General features: G+C 42.9%; 1 protein-coding gene across 5 annotated transcripts in view; it reads right to left on the reverse strand.

Annotated features, from left to right (window-relative positions):
- Positions 1 to 20328, reverse strand: part of GALNS (galactosamine (N-acetyl)-6-sulfatase) — a 50666-nt gene that overhangs the window by 10803 nt on the left and 19535 nt on the right. For all 5 annotated transcript variants that reach the window (XM_075161653.1, XM_075161654.1, XM_075161651.1 and 2 more), the window contains 3 exons: positions 17731 to 17867; positions 14979 to 15081; positions 6312 to 6433 (listed from right to left, as the gene is read on the reverse strand). In XM_075161653.1, the coding sequence (XP_075017754.1) occupies positions 6312 to 6433; positions 14979 to 15081; positions 17731 to 17867 (362 nt within the window). The remainder of the gene's footprint in view (positions 1 to 6311; positions 6434 to 14978; positions 15082 to 17730; positions 17868 to 20328) is intronic.

The raw sequence follows: 20328 nt of genomic DNA on the forward strand, positions 1-20328 counted from the left end.
GTGGGCTCTTAATAGCAGCTTTCAGATTTATAGCATGTTTTACCAGATGCACATGAAGTTATGGGAAGAGCATAAAACTTGGCTAATATTTTGTATATTTTACTTCCTTCTCCACTGGAATTATTTTAATTAAAAACATTATTTTTAATTGTAAAATACACCCAGATTCAGGTAATTTGATTTTATCTGTTATCAGTGCTGTGAGACTCCTCAGCACTGTAGTATCCAAGTCCTGATCTTGTCTTATTATTTAGTCTTCCTCAGTTCCTCTCTTCTATTATCAAGTTTATTTGCAATTTAAAGTCCGCACAATACATGAGGCAGACAACAGGTTTTGGGCTCTGCTGCTGAAACATGGCAACTTGCAATTACTGGAGAGACTCACAGGGCCAAAGGAAAACAAGGAATTGAAGACAAGACTGAAGGGTGGCCCATACCCTAATACCCATCTGCGGGCCCCAGATGCAAATACCCCCCGGAGGCATGTGGGGCATGTGGCCAGTTAGCCACATGAATACTTGGAGTATTGATGATGCCTCTCACCTGTGTGGATTCCCTAACAGTGTCCACAGCGTTCCTTGCAGCAAGGAGATGTGATCCTGCTGATCCTCTATCTGATCACCTATTTTCATGGAAGTTGTAACTCCCCGGCTTCGAGAATCCTGCCTTTCCACCAGGTTGCGAGTGACCACAGCATTCAAATTGTAGAGGGGATAAAGGCAGAGCGACTACGTAAAGCCTTAGTCTCTGCGTGAACAGGCGACAGAAAATAATGACTATCCATCTGATCCTCCTGCTAGCTGCTTCAGTGGTATTTCTGAATCATAATTTAAGCAATGTGCTCTTCAGGCTACTCTCTGAGGCTGTAGCGCTGCCTGGACCTGTCTCTGAAGATGTCCATTTCAAACAGCATTTTGCATTTTTGAAACTGGTTCATATGGCTTTTTACTTCAATATTCCTTTTTATACAGCATCATTCCAGTCTAGACAGTTACTCATCAAAATACCTGCAGGCTGTTGGTCTGCCACGATTAAGCAGAAGTTACAGGTTGATCAGACGGCCACAATGCAGAGCGCTGATCCCGGGCTAGGCAAAGAGCAGCTATTGATCGAGATGAGTTTGCCTCCGATCTTAGGCTGGTGACTCTCCCCCACATACGTATTTTTCTTCAGCCCTCTTCCCTCCAGAGCTGGCTGCGTACCGGCTGTCACGCCTGGCTCGCATACTTCTGACAGCCTTTCTGTGTCCAGCCGCTGCATGGTTGATGCTGGATGTTTTTTACTGGCATCGCTGAGGCTCTTTATCCACAGCTCTCCACAGTTTCCATAGCTTTAGTTTTCCTCAATGCCATTTCTCCTGTGGCAGCAGCTAATTCGTCCCTGCAATGCAGCTAGTGCCATTTCCTCTTTTTCAAGAAGACGAGGAGTCAACATCTCCCCTGGGCAAGATTCTGGCTCTTTGTTATACACATTTTTTTCCCCATTTTGCACCTTCTCTCTTTTCCCCACAGATAGGTTTCTGCCCTGATCAGTGAGGTGAGACTGGCAACTTTTCTATCAGATCCTTTCCCCTTTAGCTTCCCTTCAGAAGCTTCTTCTCTTCTTTTCTGGCTCCATAACCAGTGCAATTACCTCTCTGATGATTTCCTGGATTTTCCATCTGCTCGAAATAGGTACTTGTGAGCTCTCTTGTTAATTAATGTGTTCTAAAATCATTATGTTCATCAACCAAGCCTTATCGCTTCCATTTTTTCCATAATAGTAAAAGCTATTGCCCTAAGTAAAACACAGGTATTTTGACGTTCAAATTTTAGTAAACTCAGTTTTGAACAGAGGCTAATTGCTCAAAGCAGAATCGCTACTAACCTGGAGTATCAACAACGCATGAGCACGCTGTACTTACTTGTTATTAAGGCTTTGCACCTCTGGCTCAAACTGACAGAATTTCAGAGATTTCTGTTATAAATTCTTTTTGCAACTTTGGCATCTGACTCAAAACACTCTACTTCAGTCTGCATTGAATATTTTGTTAATTGTATTGTAAGCTGTATTTTACAGCTTTTGCTATATATTATTACTTGTGTTCTTCCTGACTGGCAATGAAGTATTTTAGTAAAGGCGTGTATAAACAGTAATCTGTGACTTGGGTAATAAAACTGACAACTGGTTGTGAAGATGTTACCGACAGATAATTTTACTGCATTTGTCACATACGGTTTGAATGGAGAAAAAAGTTCCCTATGTGGTACTTAGCGGACACACAATACTCCAAACATAACAGAATTTCGTACAGAAGACGACTTATCTGATCTTGTAGTTCTGCATTCTGATAAATTTGGTGACAAAGGCACCCCACAGTTTGAGCATTTTTATATGAAACAAAAAACCCTAGTAATTGCATCTAGGGAGGAAAGAAAATACTGCTTAGACTTAGAGAAATGCTTCTGCTTTGTGTGCTGCCTAACACACAATCTTATTTATATTTTAAAGTTGGAGCTATAAAAAGGAGGTATCTTCTATCCCACAGCCTACACAGATCTAATCAATCTCTTGGATGACAAAAGACACAAACCGTTCACTTCTCACTACAGAAGGACCAGATAACAAGGTAACTCTTACTTATATAAGTGCAGTTACATTACCATTTTTGGCAACCAAAAGAAAGATTATTTACCAGTAACTACACTTCTTTGAAATATACTGCCCGTATATACCCTGGTATTGCAGGTGTTCTTATTACAAGCACCTCTCCAGATGCCAATTTTGCCTCATCAGTACCTCATCAGTTCATGCCCTACCTCATCCTGCAGCCATATAAATATCGAGCTTGTCCTATGGTGCCAAGCTTCTCTCAACGCTAGGACCCCGAAGTCCTGCAGTTCTCAGGAGAGTCCTCCTCTTTCCAGGAGAGAGGGGAACAAGAGGTTGGCAGTGAATGTATCTGATGTTAGCACTGAGCATGTCAGTCCTGAAGGTCAACTACACGACAGGGATCTTGCTCCATCCAGCCCATCGATGTGATGATGTAAATATGCCATCACCTGGGCAAGCTCAGGCAGTGTGAGAACTCATAACACGCATTTGGCACCGCTATGAATCCCAGCTAACAAAATGCAAAGTCTGTGAGGCTCTTGGATTGCCGGGGTGAAGTTCCAGCCCAGACTGAGAAACACCAGTAATTATCTTTCAAGACGAAGGAGGCAAACACAACTGTGTCTCTTGGCAGATGCTGGGGTGCAGGAGGCAGTCTGGCCAAAAACAGAGGGGCAATAGCAGGAAGGAACAGTCACAACCCTGTTGGGAGGGTCTGTTCCTAGAGTCAGACATGTGGAGGGATGCATGCACAGCCTTACGTGAAGGGGAACGTAAGTGCAGGGTGCCATATGGCTCAGCACTGCCAGACCTGTCCTCAACATGATGACAGGACCTGCCTGTAATGGCCCGACCAGTTTTTCCACTGCATGAGAAGTGCTCCTGTGGGAGATAAGCTTTTGCTGATATTGCTTCCAGGCAGGCTCCAGGAAATCCAGTGAACTGTGTCAGGATTCACCACAAAACCCAGGCAACTGAGAACTTTACATACTGTCCCTAGATCTTGAAGAACTTGCCCCTTCAGTGATCCCTTCAGCAGCCAGCTCTCCAACAAAGACTGAAAAGGCTAATGCCCATGTTCTGAGATGAACTGAAATCATAGTCTGAAAAAGTCTCTTAGTGTCATGCAGTACCTTGTGTGCACGATGTCATGACCCAAAGACATTTCAGATGAGACTGCCTAAACATAAGCACCCTGCAAGTCGAGTGTTGCTGCAGGTGACTGAGCTGACCAATTTCTAGGATGGCCTGGCTCTGAGATCCTGTAGGATCCTAGAGGGAGCCCAGATACATAAGCAATAAATCTCTCTGCAGTGCATGCGATGCCTGGCCTTCATGCACAGCAATGAAACCTCTTACTGGTGGTTTTGCATGTCACCCTGCTCCAAAGTAATGCAAATCAAGAGATATGACAGGTAATGGAAATAATTTTAGGGAGAAGAAAAGGCTGCAGTAAAATAAGGAATAAATGAAATAAAAAATGAACAAAACCAGGCAAAGAGAACAGGCCATCGGTGTGCCATGCTGCTCCTTCACAGCCTCCTTCACAGCAGCAGCAAAACTAATAAAATCCAGTACAGATTTAACAAAGTGAAGTGGTAAAAGTAAATTACATAAAAGAGGGAAAGGTACCAATAAAACAGGGGTGCAACGCAAATTTTTCTAAATGCTTTGGCAACATAACGACGCACCAGAAGAGCCCAGCTGGTGAAAGAGCTGTATGATACACCCTGTTCCTCCAGGGCTGCAGGAGGATGAACAGAGGAGCGTGGCCAACATGGACTGCGAACACACACAAACCTCAGGCTGGAGCACAAGCAATACGAGCACACCCAGCATGTACAGACAGACAGATGCACGCTTGGAGGAGAATGCTGGATTCCCTTCTGAGAAACATTAGTGTCGGGACTCCCAACAGGCTGTCTGCCAAGGGGGATAATTAAGCTAAATAAAAATACACAACAGTAACAGCTCCACAAATGAGGATAATTTAATTACCACATTCGATATAGGAGACCCACTTCCCATGAGTTTTCCATTGTGACCAGAGAGGAGACAATAGCAACAGAACGTGCTGCAGAAAGGAAGATTCATTTACTAAAAAGAGGCTTTCTATTAGGGTCTGCATATTAAACAACATCACAGCTTTCCATAATCATGTCATAATCTTGCCATAAAATTCAAGCAAAGCAACAGCTTGTGAGTGTCCAAAAATCAATGGAACCGTATGAGAAATGATTGCAGATGTAGCAATTTATTTCAATGCTCAATCCATGGTGGTGGTAAGGAACATCTAAATAACAGGGAAGCAGGTGTCCTGCAAACACCTCCTAGGGAAGAGCTCCTCTCCCTCAAATTCAGAGGAAACACAAACCATAGGCACACTACAGTTCACTTAATACTATCCATTTGCTTGATTTTTGGAAAAAGAGGTTATTTCTATCCACTCATCTTCCTAAAATAAAATAGTTGTTAAACCAAACAGGGCATAGTCTTATCTGGAATCCCAACCCAGTAGCGTAGTTTCACTGAGCTGAATTTAAAATACAAGAGCTGCAGATTTGCTTTATTCGTTAATGCTGAAATGCAATAGAAAGCGAGAGCTGATGTGCTGGGCTTCTGAAGAGCTTTATACACTGTGTAATGCACCTCTAGGGTGCTCGTCTGTTAAGTGAGAAAGAAGTGGAAATATTTTTCCTCCCCTTCTCTCTCCAGCGAAAACACTTAGTGGACAGCACAGGCTCAGTTCCTTTGAAAGTAATGGAGCGAGTGTATCCACTCAATTATTTAAAACAGTTGAGTAATTGCGGTCCTGTCAGCTCAGAAAACATCTCTCTGTTAAAGCTGCTGCACAAAACCATTTCTGTGCAGGCGGTCACAGTAGCACTAGTTTTCTCTTTATTTATTTCCACATTCTCCGAGTCGGAGCCACTGGCAAGGGATGAGGCTGCATGCCCCTGTTTGCAGCTAGTTTTGCTGCAGGATAAAACTCAGTCAGTAGAAGGAAGGAGGGAGGGAGGTGGGGACACCCTGGGAGCTTTTTTGGAGGTGGCAGGTTTATATGTAGGCTGTGCTGGCTGATGACTACATAAATCCTTACAGAAATCTCTCAGGGCATGGTGTGTGCCGGAGATAAATATTACAATAGCAGGCTTATAGGAAAATGGATTCAGACAGCCAGGAAAGTCCAGGGAGGGAATAGGATTGAGCAGAAAGTCCTCTTGCTCTGAAAAAGCTCCTTCAGCAGGGGCTAGGAGATTGGAAGGTTACCACGTTTGCCTTCCACGGATTCCAATGCACAGAGGAAAAACACCGCAGAGTATGCAAAGATCACTACACATTTCTTCCCTAGCCCCAAAACACACAGAGAATCACAGCTCCAATGCACACGCTCACCAGCACCACTGCTTTATTCCACAACTGCCCGGCACTCAGTCCTGTCCTGTCCAAAAGTGTGCGTTTTGCCTCCTCCGTCAGGGATTGTAGGACACAGAACAAGAACCACCAGACTGACGAGTCGAGCCATGGACATGTGCACATCCATCTAGCTTGACCATTTGAAAACCAAGGTTTGTTCCTTTCTCTTTACTACTCTCACCAGTAATGGCTTTCTGGGACAGTTTTCAAGCAGATTGCAAGAAGCAGCTACCAAGGCAAATGAATTATATAAAGCACACACTGACAGTGCTAAGTTTTGACATCGTCGTTAACTGGCTTACCTTAATGGGTACTTCTCTCCAGGGTCCCTCCCCAGGTGGAAGAGCAGTGGCAGGGTAGTGTGCTCCTCCTGTGTATGTGTTGTCACTCCAGAGACATTCTGCCCAGGACAGAAATCAATGCCCTGCAGTGGACAGGAGAGAGGTCATCAAGGGTGAAGCACGGGAGGGAGCAAAATTTTAGCTGATGCCACTTTCTTCAGCACCTTGTTCCAATATACCCACAAAACCAAGAATTATTTTAAACTGAGAGTCCACTTCAGTCTGCAAAATGGATTCTGATCTGATGGGGTAAAATAAGGTGACAATGTTGGCATTGCGCTGACATAAAAGCTGGAGCAGGCCTTACATTTTTGCCTTATAAAAAAATAATCTCTATAAAATATTCATTAAAATGAAATGGCAAAACAAAAGACAGGGGTGAAACCATTTAATCATAAGAATTCTGCATGTGGAAAGTATCTTCTCTCTTTGATTTCTACGGCTCTGAAATACACAGAGAGGATCGGATCACTTGGCATATTTGATCGAAAAGCAACAGTCCCAGGGGAAACATCCAGCCAAACCAAGGGGCATCACCCTGAGAGGCAATGGGCACCTGCTAGCCTCCCTGAAAACTCAGCTTGCCAGCACCTGCCATCAGACTTGAAGGATCTGTTTCACTGAAGAACGAAGCAAATCTGGTTAATTTTAAAGAAATGGGTGCATTTGTGGATCTGATTTATAGTGTCTCACCTGGGAATGAGAGTGGGGCTGGAAGAACTGTATTAAGTCTGGAGACATTCCTACCGCTAACGTTCAAGTCTAGGGGGCCAGAAGTCGGGATTTCCCCAGCAGCAGCGGTGGGAATGGAGGGCACAAGTACTAGGACTCTCCCTTTGCTAGCAGCAACGGGTTAAAGCGCTCCCTGGCCACCGAGGGACAGAGCGAGCTGCCTGCTCGCATGTCCCGAGCAGCGAGCTCTCTGCATCTGCCCTTGCACGCCTCGCCAGGCTGCCTCTCCCAGCCAGTTATTAGCCAGGTGTCGAGCTCCCTAATCACCTAGAGCCTGGCCTGCAGTCTTGAGGGCTAACAGAAGCCATTTAAGCCCTGGGAATAGCAAAAAATGCAAAGCACTAATTTCACTGAACAGCAAATAAAGCAGGGGGCCCCATAGACCAGCAAGGACTAGCACCAAATGGACTTGTTAAAGCTCGGTTTTACAATTCCAGCTAACACGCTGCGCGCCTTACAATACCTCAAAATGCCCCGAGACACGGACAGAGACATGGAGAGAAGGTAAATGGGAATATTTCAATGGAGGTGGGAAAGCAGCTGTGGCATTTGCTTATAAAACAAACAAACTGAAAAGGCTCTCTACAGATGTTGGTCAGATTTGATTGGCAAACAATTTTCTAAAAATATCCTGTGTTTTTAATGGACAGCTGGTCAGTGGAGCAGTTAATATTCTGCTTTTCAATAAAGCAAGAAGTTTAGAAGCCCATGAAATCCCATTTATCTGCACAGAGCTATAGATTCCTGAATCACTGACTGGAAAATATAAGAGAGTTGCTTGATAGGTTGTAGTGGCCTACCAATAATGGACTTTAAATGGATACAAAAATGATTGACCTTTCCACCTTGTGACGCCACAGGCCTCTGAAACACACAGTGAAAAATAGATTATTTTTTTTTTTCCCCTCAAAAGGAACAGTTAATGAAAAGGTATCAAAGCCTACATAACATCCAAATTATAATTTGGATGCAAATCAAACAAGCAATTTAATTAAGAGCCTGCTAATTGGTACAATGCTCTTCGGCTGCAAATGCTTTAGTTTGAGAGAAGATTTTAGTCTCTTGGGTATTTGTTTATACATTGCTCTGTTTACATTTTATCTTTTGTTTCTTATAAAATCCTTGTAGCTGAGACTCCAGAACACAGCCCAGGCTAGGTCCCAAAGACTTCTACAAAAGAAAGTGCTGTGACAACTTGCCTGATGCCACTAGCCAAAAACTATTTGTCTTTCTAATCAAAGCACTCAATGCCCTCTTCAAAAGTAGTCTATTGGGGAAAAAATAAAATGAGCAAAAAAAAAAAAAAAAATCTAGCATACTGTTTTACAACATTGATAAATAACTCTCTTAAAATATGGCCGAAACCACCCTTTAAATTTCTGGGCCCTTCAACTTTATCTCCACAAATAAAATTGACTATTATTATTTTTATGTACTGTGTGACTGCCAATATTCAACCTACAGAAAGAGTTCAAAATATTTTCTACCTGCTCATCAACAAATGAGCAAAAAAATAAGAGGTAAAATCATATCCTCACACCCCTGACCAAGGCATTGTCCAGCATCACAGTAAGTAATACACTACAGATAGAGGTAGAGGAGCCTAGTCTTCTGTCCCTTAACTTATCATCCACAACTCTATGTCATTTTTTTTTTGTAAGTCAAAGCATTTTCAGTTGTCAGGATGGAAAGGAAAGATCAGCTATACCAGTGAACTGAAAGTCTGGGATCCCCAAGTCTGGATTGCTTTCCTTTTCTGGAGCAAACCCAGTATAAATCAAATCTGCTTGAGATTTGAGAAGTATTTAAAGATGAGACAACCCATGCTCTGGAGCATCTGGACAATGCCTCTGATTGCTTGGAGAGTGTGCAAATTTGGTCACGTGTGGTGCCGGGAGCTGGGGCAGAGGGACGTGCCAAAACTCCTTGTGTATGTCTTTGGTGCGAGAAGGAGCTGCTCTCCAGCTCCGCTACCCCAAGTGGGCTGCAGGACAACAGCCTTGGTGAGGAAGGGGGGCTCTCTTCCAGATGATAATTTTAAATCATGTCACCATTTTGGATCATTTCTTGCTCTTCATTAAACAAAACCTTTTTTTTCTTGTAAAAGCCTGAGCTGACAACATGCCCCATGGACCCCAAGAACACTGCAGGCTTTAACAATAAACGCGAATGTGCCAGATTCTCAGCTGGAGCAAAAGCCACATCATTCCAGGGCTGCAGAGGAGCTCTTCCCATTTATGCTGACAAAGGACCAGCTTCAGCTCTTTGGCATTGCCAAGAGGATGGCAACTTCACCCAACGATAAAGCTGTGTTATGTCGGAGAAGAGCAGAGAGGTAGCTATGCCTGCCCTACCCACCAGGATAACAAACCCCAAATCAACTACCACTTCATCTGCTGTTATTTCCTTTAAGCTATTTATTTAATAACAATATGCAGGGGATCAATAGCCAGTTAAAGCATGGGCCTAATATTTTACTCTGCACACTATCCAAGGTGATTTGCATGTTTACAGGTAATACTGATCAAACAGAGTAGAAAGGTCACTCCCTGTGTTTAAGCAAATTCTTGGATCTTTTCTCCTCAATTATAAAAGCATGAAAGCCAAACCAGAAGATCCTATGTAGAGCACGTCTGTGCCTTCTAAGGGAGCCCATAAAAGAGCATCAGATGGCAACCAGAAATAGCTCAGCTCCTGCACCCAGTCTCTTGCACAGGCACGGTGTTTTGCACCACTGCAAACAAACTGCAGACCTGTTTGCTGTAGGAGAAATTCCAGCAATCCTTTTTTTTTTTAAAAAAAAAAAAAAAATTCCTGCACATCAGGTAAACCTTTCAGTGAGCATGTCTTTTTGCCCTTCTCCCCAGCAATTGTGTAACCTGGATTGTTTTTCTGTTCATAAGATCTAGTGGCTATTGGTTGCACAGCTTATGCTTTAATTTCCAGAGCAAATGGACCACAGATGCTATGTCAATATAGACATGAGACAAATACAGCCGGTTGCCAGTTTGGGCTCTCTGCCAAGTGATGGAATCACCACTTGTGTTAACGTAAGCCCTCTGGCAATTCGTCATCCTGGCTCTATCCCAGATCCCTCCAACTTGACAAGCGGCTGCAGATTTTGATAGTGGCGCAGCAAATCTGGGGTCCGTCTCCTGGTCATGTCTCCTCATTCTGCCACACAAAACCCAGAGCAGCAAAACTGTATTAATATTGGAAGGAGAAAAGAACAGCAGTTAATTAAAGCCAGGAATGTTGTTTCTTGCTGTTTGCCACAGCTCGGATAAGTGGCCATTCTCACTCTCCTGGCAATTCCCAGTAAAAGTCTCCCAAACTGGAGCTCTGAATGGCCAGACACCTGAAAGTGTGGCCGCCAAGCTTCAACCCTGTTGAACAAAAATTGCTTCTAATGTGTTAACTGTCTGGAAGAGACCCCAGAAAATGGGCAGATCAGCAAGCCTCCAGCGGCTCTCAAGCAGAAGCGATCAATGGCTAGCTCATATGCTCAGAGGACCACAATCAAATGTCATTATTTGTGAGGTTCTACTTGACTTCACATCCCCCTTGCAGAAAAGGCTTTATCGATCCCTTCACGTTGAGGAGAAGGGCAATCAGACAGACTGCGGCAGGAATAACCCCTTTGGCATTTTACACTAAAACAATAGGGTCTTCTGGCAGGCACCTACACCAATCATTTAAAGACACAGGAGCTCTCATGAAAAACCACTGAAGACTACTAACAAGATACTAAGCTGACAGCAGAAAGGTTGATGTTATCAGCCACTCTCCAATGAACCAAAGGGCGTTTTCCACATTTTTTCTTAATTATTTTTTCCCCTTCTTGCATCACTGCTCTTGGAGGGCATAAGAACTATTCTCTGCTGGATAGTCTCTGTGGCAGGCTCATACTCCTGCCTCCTCTACATAACATTAAATTAGGCAATTCCTGAAGGACCTGCTGGCTACTCAGATAGATCCATAGAGAATACCCATTTTTTCCCCTTTCAGGCCTCTCCTTCCAAACAAGGAAGATGAAATGTACCTCTCCCTTCAGTCCAGGGGACAAAATAACTCACAACAATGCAGACTCTGAGCGTTCGTATTTTAGGAATGGGAAGCTTTGCACCCAGCATCATGGCTGTGGGCACCAGTAGCAATAAAACAGAAACACCAAGTTCGCATGCATTATTTCTCATGCACTTTGCAATCCAGTTCAAATTTGGTAATGAGCAAGCATGACTTACAGGCTAAAAGGATAGATGGTGAGAGCAACAAGAACAGCATTTTACAGGAGACTTGCAGTAAAAGTCCTGTGTGTCTTATGCCACACAAGAGAGGGAGCTCCCCAGGTTTATCCTTAGTTCTTACTTCTGCTCCAACACACAACACATGCGGCTGGTTTTTATCACTGCTGATTTTTGCTACAAGAAGAAAGGTGGTCAATGATGGTGGAAGAGCTTATGCTCTGACATCCACCAGTCCTCGAGCAATACGGACTCAGGTCTTGTGCAGGGTGAACATTTCTCTCCCTCTGCCAAACTATTTAAAAATCTTTACTATTTAAAAATATAAATATATTTTTCAGGTAAAGTTTCCTTTCATCTACCTCTGTCCCATTTATCACCTCTTGAATGTCAGATATGTCAAACTATCTAAACATGAGCCACCTATATGAAAGGAGATGGAAGCTAGGTAAACGGACCCAAATAAGCATCCTATGCAATCTACAGGAAAAATGTCCCACAGAGTGCTTACTCTCACCTACTTCTGTTGAGTGAGCCTTCCCTTTATGCTTTCAAGAGACTAACCATTCAAGAATGCAAGTTACCTAAGTAATCAAGTTAAGCCAGCAGAAAAGACAGCATCAAGGTATCCTCCAGCACTGAGAAAGACTACAAGAGTTTATGAGAGGAGTCAGACTAGAAAAAAATTGCTTGGGGGTTAAAAAACAAATAAACAAACAAAAAATAGGAAGAACAGAACAGTGCACTTCATCTTTGTGAAAGATGACAAATTTTAATCCCAGGCCATAAGGCAGAGGATGCAGACCAGTAAGGGCATGTTAATGTCATGGGAGTCTAAGACGACTGTAAACCTGTGTATTGCTTGCATGGGATCTTTCCAGTGTAAATATTCCTAGTGCCATATGGAGAGAAGCATTCATGTCCCTGTTATGCTTTCCTAGGCTTTGCTTTCTGTAAGCTGCTTCTCTCTGGTACATTTTTATTTGTATATACATACTTTATTACTTAACTAACTTATGCCACATTCAAACACGTAGCTTTCCAGGTTAGAGGCCAAAATTGCACACATTCTTTCTAGATAATCCTGAAAGGTATGGTAGTCCTAAACAGACCCAGGACGTGCACCAATTTCACGTTTTCCAATATCAACATGAAAATGTGGTTCTGGCTGCTTTAATGGTATAATCTCATCTAAAAGTCAAACAAAAATGCACAAGGTGTGGATTAAAAACAGTGCAAGTTTTCTGTATCAATGATTTCCCACACTGTCAATTAACAAGGGAATTTTGAAAGTGAAAAGAGGTTTGGCTAAAACGTGCCATGTATCTGTCAAAATAACGAGATACTCAACTACCCATAAAACAAACCTCTTAAAAATTTGCAGACAGCTGTTTTGACACACCTGGCCAACTTCAGATCTCTTTCAAATGGATGATGTGCCAACCAGATACATTTGTTTATTCCAGGTCTGAGTTTGGACCTTCAGACATAGAAAGTTTCATATTTGAAAGTTTAATAACTCATCACAGTGGATTCACAATAAGGTAAGGACCCGTGCTAAAGATCATACAATTAACAAGGCCTCATTAGCTGATGTTGGCATGGCAAATCAAACTTATTGAACAGCAAACCTGCCAGCAGTCAGAATTTCTAACACCACACATGTGCCTGTATTTAAATACGTTTTTCAAATGAAATTAGCAAACAAATTGGCCTTTTTGATTCTGGCAGCACAATTGTAGTCCAATATCAATACAGCTGAGAACACTAGTCACTGAAAAGAGGCAACTGTATTGTAAGGTGAGATTACAAACTCCTAAAACAGGACTCAGAATCAGCATTCTGATTTATTTCTATTTTTAAACTTGCAGGGCTTGTAATTAATGGCTCGAGGACATGAGGAGAATTGGAACAAATTTCAGCCTCAGCTTCCTCTGCATGTTGTTAATGGCTAGTCTGTCCACTAATGTGCTCCAATTTTACCCACATCAACCACATGTGATACAAGCTGCAGGAAAGCAAGTGAATTTTTAATCATCTCTCTTATGTACAGTATAATTGCTGACTTTTATCAGACAGTAGTTAAACAAAGACTTAGAAAGAAATAAATATTCCTTAATTGCACAACTGCCATTGCTCACAGTAGGAGAGCCTTTGAAATGAGTAACTGGTCCCCATTATCATGGCTACACACATACTCAGACATGTACAAATAAGTTTAGATCAACGTAGATGTTTGTTTATTTCCCAGCTAGGTATGTAAGTGTGGGTATGTGCTGCTTATATTACAATGGAGAGCAATTACTCACGTGTGACATTATCTTCCATGCACATGGGAAAAGCATGCCTCTAAGCCCATTCATATACCCATACACACGTACATACAAGCTCCCAGTGTCTCTCACACAGGGAAAATTCTTCACGCTGTGCCACATGTGATATATGAGTTTTACTCGCATATTAACCTAGACAAATACATTATCTCATTTTAGCTGTGTAGAATTAGCTTTGAGACAGAGCGTGCAGTGCATTTCTGGGCCAACTTTCCTTTCCTTCTTACGCCGTGTAAAACAGAAACTTTGACTGCTGGAGCATTACAGCCTTAAAAAGACAAACGCACATATTTGCAGCCCTGAATGTAAATGACTCCCTTGGAGCTGACGTTTCCTTCTACCCCCAGGACATCCCAATGAAAGAAACCATGCACTTTTATATCCACAAATGTCATCAGCACTTATTTCTGCACCTGTGATGCCTTGAGGACCCACCATAAGTTTAAAAAAAAAAAAAAAGACATAAAAAAATAAATCATACAAACAATCCCTCCCTAATACCAGCCTGCTGTTAAAATTGCTGAGAGCTGTGCCACAATGCATTTAGTTCATGTCTAAAGGTATAATCAGCAAGGCACATGTGTGAACCTGCCATTCAAGAAATGCCCCAGAGTTTAGTACCCAAGTCTGAGGCAAGAAAGATACAGAAGAAGAAAAATAATAGTGCTTAACATCCAATTGTGAGAAGATCAGCCAGGAAAAAAAGCTGTGCCTATTTGGCAAATAAAATGTAAAACATCTTATAGTGTGATACGGGCTCGCAAAAGTGCTGATAATAGATTAAACACATGTACTCTACTGTTTTCAACAACTGCTGTTCTTTCCATGGTGCAGTTCCTATGGCTTTCCTTTTCCCTTTCAAAAAAAAAAAAAACAAACCAACAAACCCATCCCTGTTCCATTTAAATAGTTCAGGGCAGCAGGTCTTTTGTACTAGAAATTGTGAGATAGATGATCAATTCAGCATCAGACTTCAAACTTTGTAAGGGTACACATGAAAGCTCAGAATTCAGCAGGGAAAGAAGCTTAATATTAAGGGGCATTAAGTTCTGATTAAAGGGAGCACTTCTCAGAACAACTCAGACTTTGCTCATTTTCCTCTGCTTGTCTCCACTTCAGCAGAGCGGTGCCGTGACACCAGTCCCCTTAGATTTTGCAGCAGATCTGGTAACTCTTAAGAGGCTGTGAATAAAAGGCTGGCTTGCAAGTGCACAGCAACATTCCCCAATTTAACACTCTGCTTTAAAGGATTATTTCCCCCCAGGAAAATTCTCTCATCCCAGGAGGATGAATGAGGGTGCAGGTCGGTGTCCTGTTACCTTGCTGTACTCCTCCCAGGAGTTGCTCCAGGTCCAGTAGTGAGCCTTGTAAAGCCCGACTCTCACTGCCATCATCTCGTTGCCACGATAATAGAATATGGGCCTGAGAAAGAGAGCAAAGCTGCATGAGAAACGCCAACGCGACAGGCCCGGGCAGCCACCGCCGCAGCAGCCTCGCTGATAAGGGAGACAAACACTTTAATGGCGTCTGACTTCCGATTCGGCTATCAGTCAGAAACAGGCTGCCTCCTAATAGTCTCCACTGCAAGGTTTTCAATTAACATTTTTTAAAGTGTTCATCAAGTTGAGAGCTCACAGGGCGCAAGAATGAAACATTATACAGCTTGGCTGCCAGTGATTGTTAATCCTTGAACTATCAGACCCTGTTATTTCCTATAGAGCGTGCCGATTTAAACACCAAGTGTCTCAGAAGTGGCATGTGTGTCTGTGTGTGCAAGAGAGAAATGGGGATTCACGGGGGTTCACAGAATATGTGATGCTTATAGCCTCCTCTTTACGGCAGCACCAAGCTATGTGCCGTTAGTGTCACATGGACAGGGTGGCCAGGGAGGACACCAGATGCTGGCCTGTTCTGGATGACATCTCAAAAAAACTCCATATGGAAAAACCTGGCAGCCAGACATGTTTTATTTTTAACTCCTGTTCATTTTCTTTCCCAAAATCTCCCTTTGCATCATCTAAACATACCACTGAAAACTGCAATTTTTTCCCAGAGGTTTTTCCTAATTAAAAATAGATTTGAGAAACGCACCTCTCTCGGAGCATTTGGTCTGCACCCATGTACATGCACTACCTTTTCCCTGGGCATCGCAGCAATGTTCCTGTCGGTTTCCCCAATAACATGCTCTTGTTTTTTGAGGGAACAGTACAAAATTTTACTGACATGGACTATCTGCAGGAGAGAGGTTTGATTTGTTGGTGCAGCTCATTACACAAGGACATCAGACTTAGTTAGCTCTTCTCTCCAGTTGTTTCAGGCTGCTGACAGGACGAGATCATGAAGCTGCTTATCACTGTCGGTAGGGTACATACATCTTTGTCTTTTGTTCAGAGATGCCACTCGGCAAAAACTACTCACTCCAGTGATGCCACCTTGAAAAAATAGTTCCTAAATGCAAGGTAAGATTAAAATACCCATGTCCGAATGACAGGATTGGCCTTAGAGCTCTTCTATTTTAATATTGTGCACTCCCCTGCAGTTTCCTTGCACAAACAATGAGCCTTTCTCCTTTGTCACCAGGAACTGCCCGTGAACAAAGGGGAAACGCTGCTGCCATCAGAGCCCACTCCTGCATCCCTAATGCACCTGCAACGCTGGTGAAATAAAGGCAGCTTGAGAGATCTGCCAAAGTGCAGAACCTGATCTAAATCAGTCCCATTAACAAAAGCCCAAACAAATATGCCACAAAGTACACCAGTCTCCTTTTTCCTTGCCATAAACACTCACTATTTGACAAGCTACTATGTGCCTCTTTGATTGAAGGTGTGGGGGTTAGGTTTTTGCTTTTTAAAAAAAAAATATTTTCCATCTTTGAAAGAGGATTACAGCTTGTACTGAAAATTCTGCTATCCCCGATTTCTTTTTTCCCCATTCACTTTTTCCTTTTTAAGCTTGAAAGAACACAACAACTGCATCTCCCGGAAAGTTTTCGGGGGCTGTGGAAACTGTGACCTGGTCAGATCTGGGGGAAAAAAAAAAAGAAGGGAAAAAAAAAAAGAAGGAAAAAAGCCATGATGCACATTGAGTGACTGCTATTGTAACACAAACAGCACCAGTTCCAAGGGGTTGGTGGCTGCAATGAAATTCTCTTTTAAAACAACAAAGAAGCTTTACAAACTTTCAGAAGTAAAGATGGGATAGGCTATGTTTGAGGAATATGCAATGCCTCATGTCAGCCACTGGCTGAGCTCTTTGGTAATACCGTATGCACGCTTCTTGTGTTAATGGGCACAAAAGCATTTTTACGGAAAAAAGCCTTATGTCCAACACAGAAAAGAAGTCAAATATATTTTCCATGTGTATGTTTCCTCACTGTCTCACAGAGGAAGAATATGTTTGTATTCAGATTTCCCGGGCTGCCAAATTCCTCATCAAAATCACAACTACAAGACCTCTCTTGTCCTCCAATCCTTCCAGTAAGAGCGCCAAGGATATTTGCTGTCAGATCGTACTGCCTGTACCCAATAGCTGACAGCACTCCTCCATGCCCATAAAGATCCCAGGTCTTTAATCCAAATCTATTCTTGCAAAAGCATCCACAGAAACAGGACCTTGGGACGAGGAGGGCTTCCAGTTCATCTGCAGCAGCCCAGCCTTTACCCCCAACCTCTCTCAAGCTGGGGCTATAAAGACCCAGCATATTCTTGGACGCTTTTCCAGTAATAAATAATGTATTCTCCCCTACCCAAGCTACAGTTCTCAGGCTTTTATCTCCCCTATTGCCATATGTTGTTCCAGGGATCCCTGCTAGCCCCCTGACATTTTCATCTGTCCCCAGACTCCACTGTATGGCAACATGCCACATGTCAGGAAATCCCACCTCTGCCTGCACCACCAGAGAATTAGCACATAGCGAAAAGCTCTGATGCTACCCCACTTCACTGAGCAGGAGCAAAGATGCATCAACTCAGTTTATAAAATATCTCTGTAAACTTGATTTAAAAAATAAACCAAAATTTGGCATCACTTCAGTTTGGAAGCAAGGGTCGGAGCTCTGGGCTCATAACTAACCTGTCAATTAGCTTGCCCTGCAAGATGGCAGGTAAAAGGTCGATGCCGTCAATCTGTCTGTCACTGGGAGGCTGCAGTCCCGCCAGGGAGAGGCTGGTGGTGAAGAGATCCATCACATTGCCCAGCTGATGACTGACCTGAAAAATCAACAGAAACGCATTTGCAAACAGACCTTCGGTAAAAGTGAAAAAAAACAGGCTGGTTTCCACCAAAGCAGAAGTATTGCTTCCTGAACCTCCTTCTCTGCTAAGCATCTTTTGAGAATACCTCCCTTTATGGTGCTGCGGTCACCAGTAAACCTCCTGTTAAAACAATAAAGGACATGATCCATAATTCTCCACTTCCAGGGAGAATTTGCATTTTGGTTCATTTTTTCATTTTCCTCTCTTTCTTCTCACTTCTCTCTATGCATCTACTTTACAGGAGCAAGTTTTCACAGAGTTCAACTTAATTTAGCAAATTCCAAGTCATTTGTGGATTGAAAAATCAGCATTTAAACCAAGGGAAAAAAAAAAAAAAAAGAGTCCTTGATTTGTTCCCTCTCCAGGTCATCTCTGGAGTCCAGAATACCCTGAGAGAGTTCCCAGAAAGCACAGGGATAGATGGATAATAACAAAAAGAGCCCGATGACTTCATCTGCAAACCATTTCCAACAATTCAAGAACTGTAAAGTTGTGGTATTTTTAGTATATATTTTAATAAGGGAGAAAAACATCTGGGTTTGGCTCCAATAGAGATGTGCAAGCTTTCCCCCCCCCCTTGTTTTTTTTTCTTCTTCCTTAATTGGAAGCCATACTTATCTCTGTGGTCTTAATTATTTATATTTTAAAAATCTAAAAAGTCTGTTCTGACTGATTCTTTCTGAATCTTTGCTCCCATCCTCCTTGTGGTATGCTACAGTTATCTGCTGTAGGAGTTTAATTAGCCAGCAACACACTAAATTGAAGCAGGTACATTCAAATCAAGAGCAAGACTGTTTTGCACAAGGATGCACCAGCACAAGATGCGACATGAAAAGAGCCTTTTCAGCTGTACCACTTGTTTGGAGACAAGAAGCCATCTGTAAGTACAGAAGCACTTTCTGACTGAAATCCAAGCCCTAGCAGCAGCCTTGCAAATGTCAGCGTGAACATTACGATGCTGGGACTATCGAAGACTTTTTATCTCTGAATCCTCTCTCTATGCACAAACAGACTCCCAGCCTGTAAGCTGACACTAATTATTTAAATACAACAACAAATAATAACATGATAAATGAATTTTTCTGAGATGCTGGCTCTAGAAAAAAAAACTGAAGGGAAAACGCCATTTGTGCTAGGACACTAAGCTTTTTATTAAGAGATTGGGCTGAAAAAAGTGAACAGTTAAAGGAAGAATTAACAAGTTTAAAAAAAAAAAAAAGAAACTGGAGAAAGCAACATGCAGGGGACTGATTACAAGTTTAACATTACAATAACACATTACTTGATTACAGTAATTTCAAATTTTAATGGCTTTCATTCATCAAAAGGTGTTGGCAGGAACACATAGTATTAAAGCTGCATGCAAGAATACTTCCACAACTCTTAAGAAGAAATCAAAGTGCAAAGCTCTAAGCACAAGAGGAAGCTTGACCATGGAAGCCCTTGCCCAGGAAAACAGTTAGATCAGTTGACCAAGATTAACAGATCTTGCAGAAGGTCTCTGGCAGTGGAGGTTAAGCCTTATTCATGGACATTGCTGCAGCAGGCAGCCTGAAAGAGGTCGTGCTCAGCCTGTCCTTGTAGGCAGTGCTAACTAGAGATGAGCCCACAAATCCCTCACGAAAAACAGATGTATACATGAAGTTGCCTTTCTGCATGGAGAAAAGGATGGGGATCTTCTGATACACAGCTGTGGAGAAGGAAACAGAACCGAGCCCTCCGATGGGGTAACCCTGCTTCTTGCTCTCCCTAGGGCCACTTGGCAAACGTGGACCGCTGGGGAGAACCAAAGCTGGCTGTGTTGTCCACGAGATTAACTGTGGCTCCTTGGACCATCCCCTTGCACAGGCTCTTCTCTGGTCTCAGATGTGCACTCAAAAAGGACGGATATTAAAAATAAACAGTACACATGCATTCAAAAAAAAAAAAAACCCCAAACCAAACCATCGGCTCACACGTTACAGAGCTGGACAGCCTCACGAGCCACTGGTGTTGGGAACGCTGCACTCCCTCTGAAGTCAAAGGGGATTACAAGTGCTCAGCATCTCGACAAAGATGCTCAGTCCCTCGCAGGCTCATCTGCCAACTAATTTACCCCGAGCGTGCCTTCAGAGAGCTGCGGGGTCAGCAGAACACCATATGCAGAGCTTGGAGTCTAATAAAGAGGAGATCTGGCACACGCCTGCTCCCTGACAACTGCTACGTCAGGAGCAGGCAGGCAAATTGGTGTCTGAGACTTTTTGTAATTAGGTCTCTCACAATTTATAAGGCAAATCCAACAGTCACTTTTCTTGTTGTCGCTCCATTCCCTCGCCTCAATCTTTTGATAACAGGCAGCAAGAGGCGATCGCTGACCTGAGACTCGTGCCTCTAATATCACCTAATTTACACATCGCCTTGTGACAATCCTGTGGGG

The sequence above is a fragment of the Calonectris borealis genome, chromosome 12, assembly GCF_964195595.1.
Source record: "Calonectris borealis chromosome 12, bCalBor7.hap1.2, whole genome shotgun sequence".
In the NCBI taxonomy this organism is placed as follows: Eukaryota; Metazoa; Chordata; class Aves; order Procellariiformes; family Procellariidae; genus Calonectris; species Calonectris borealis.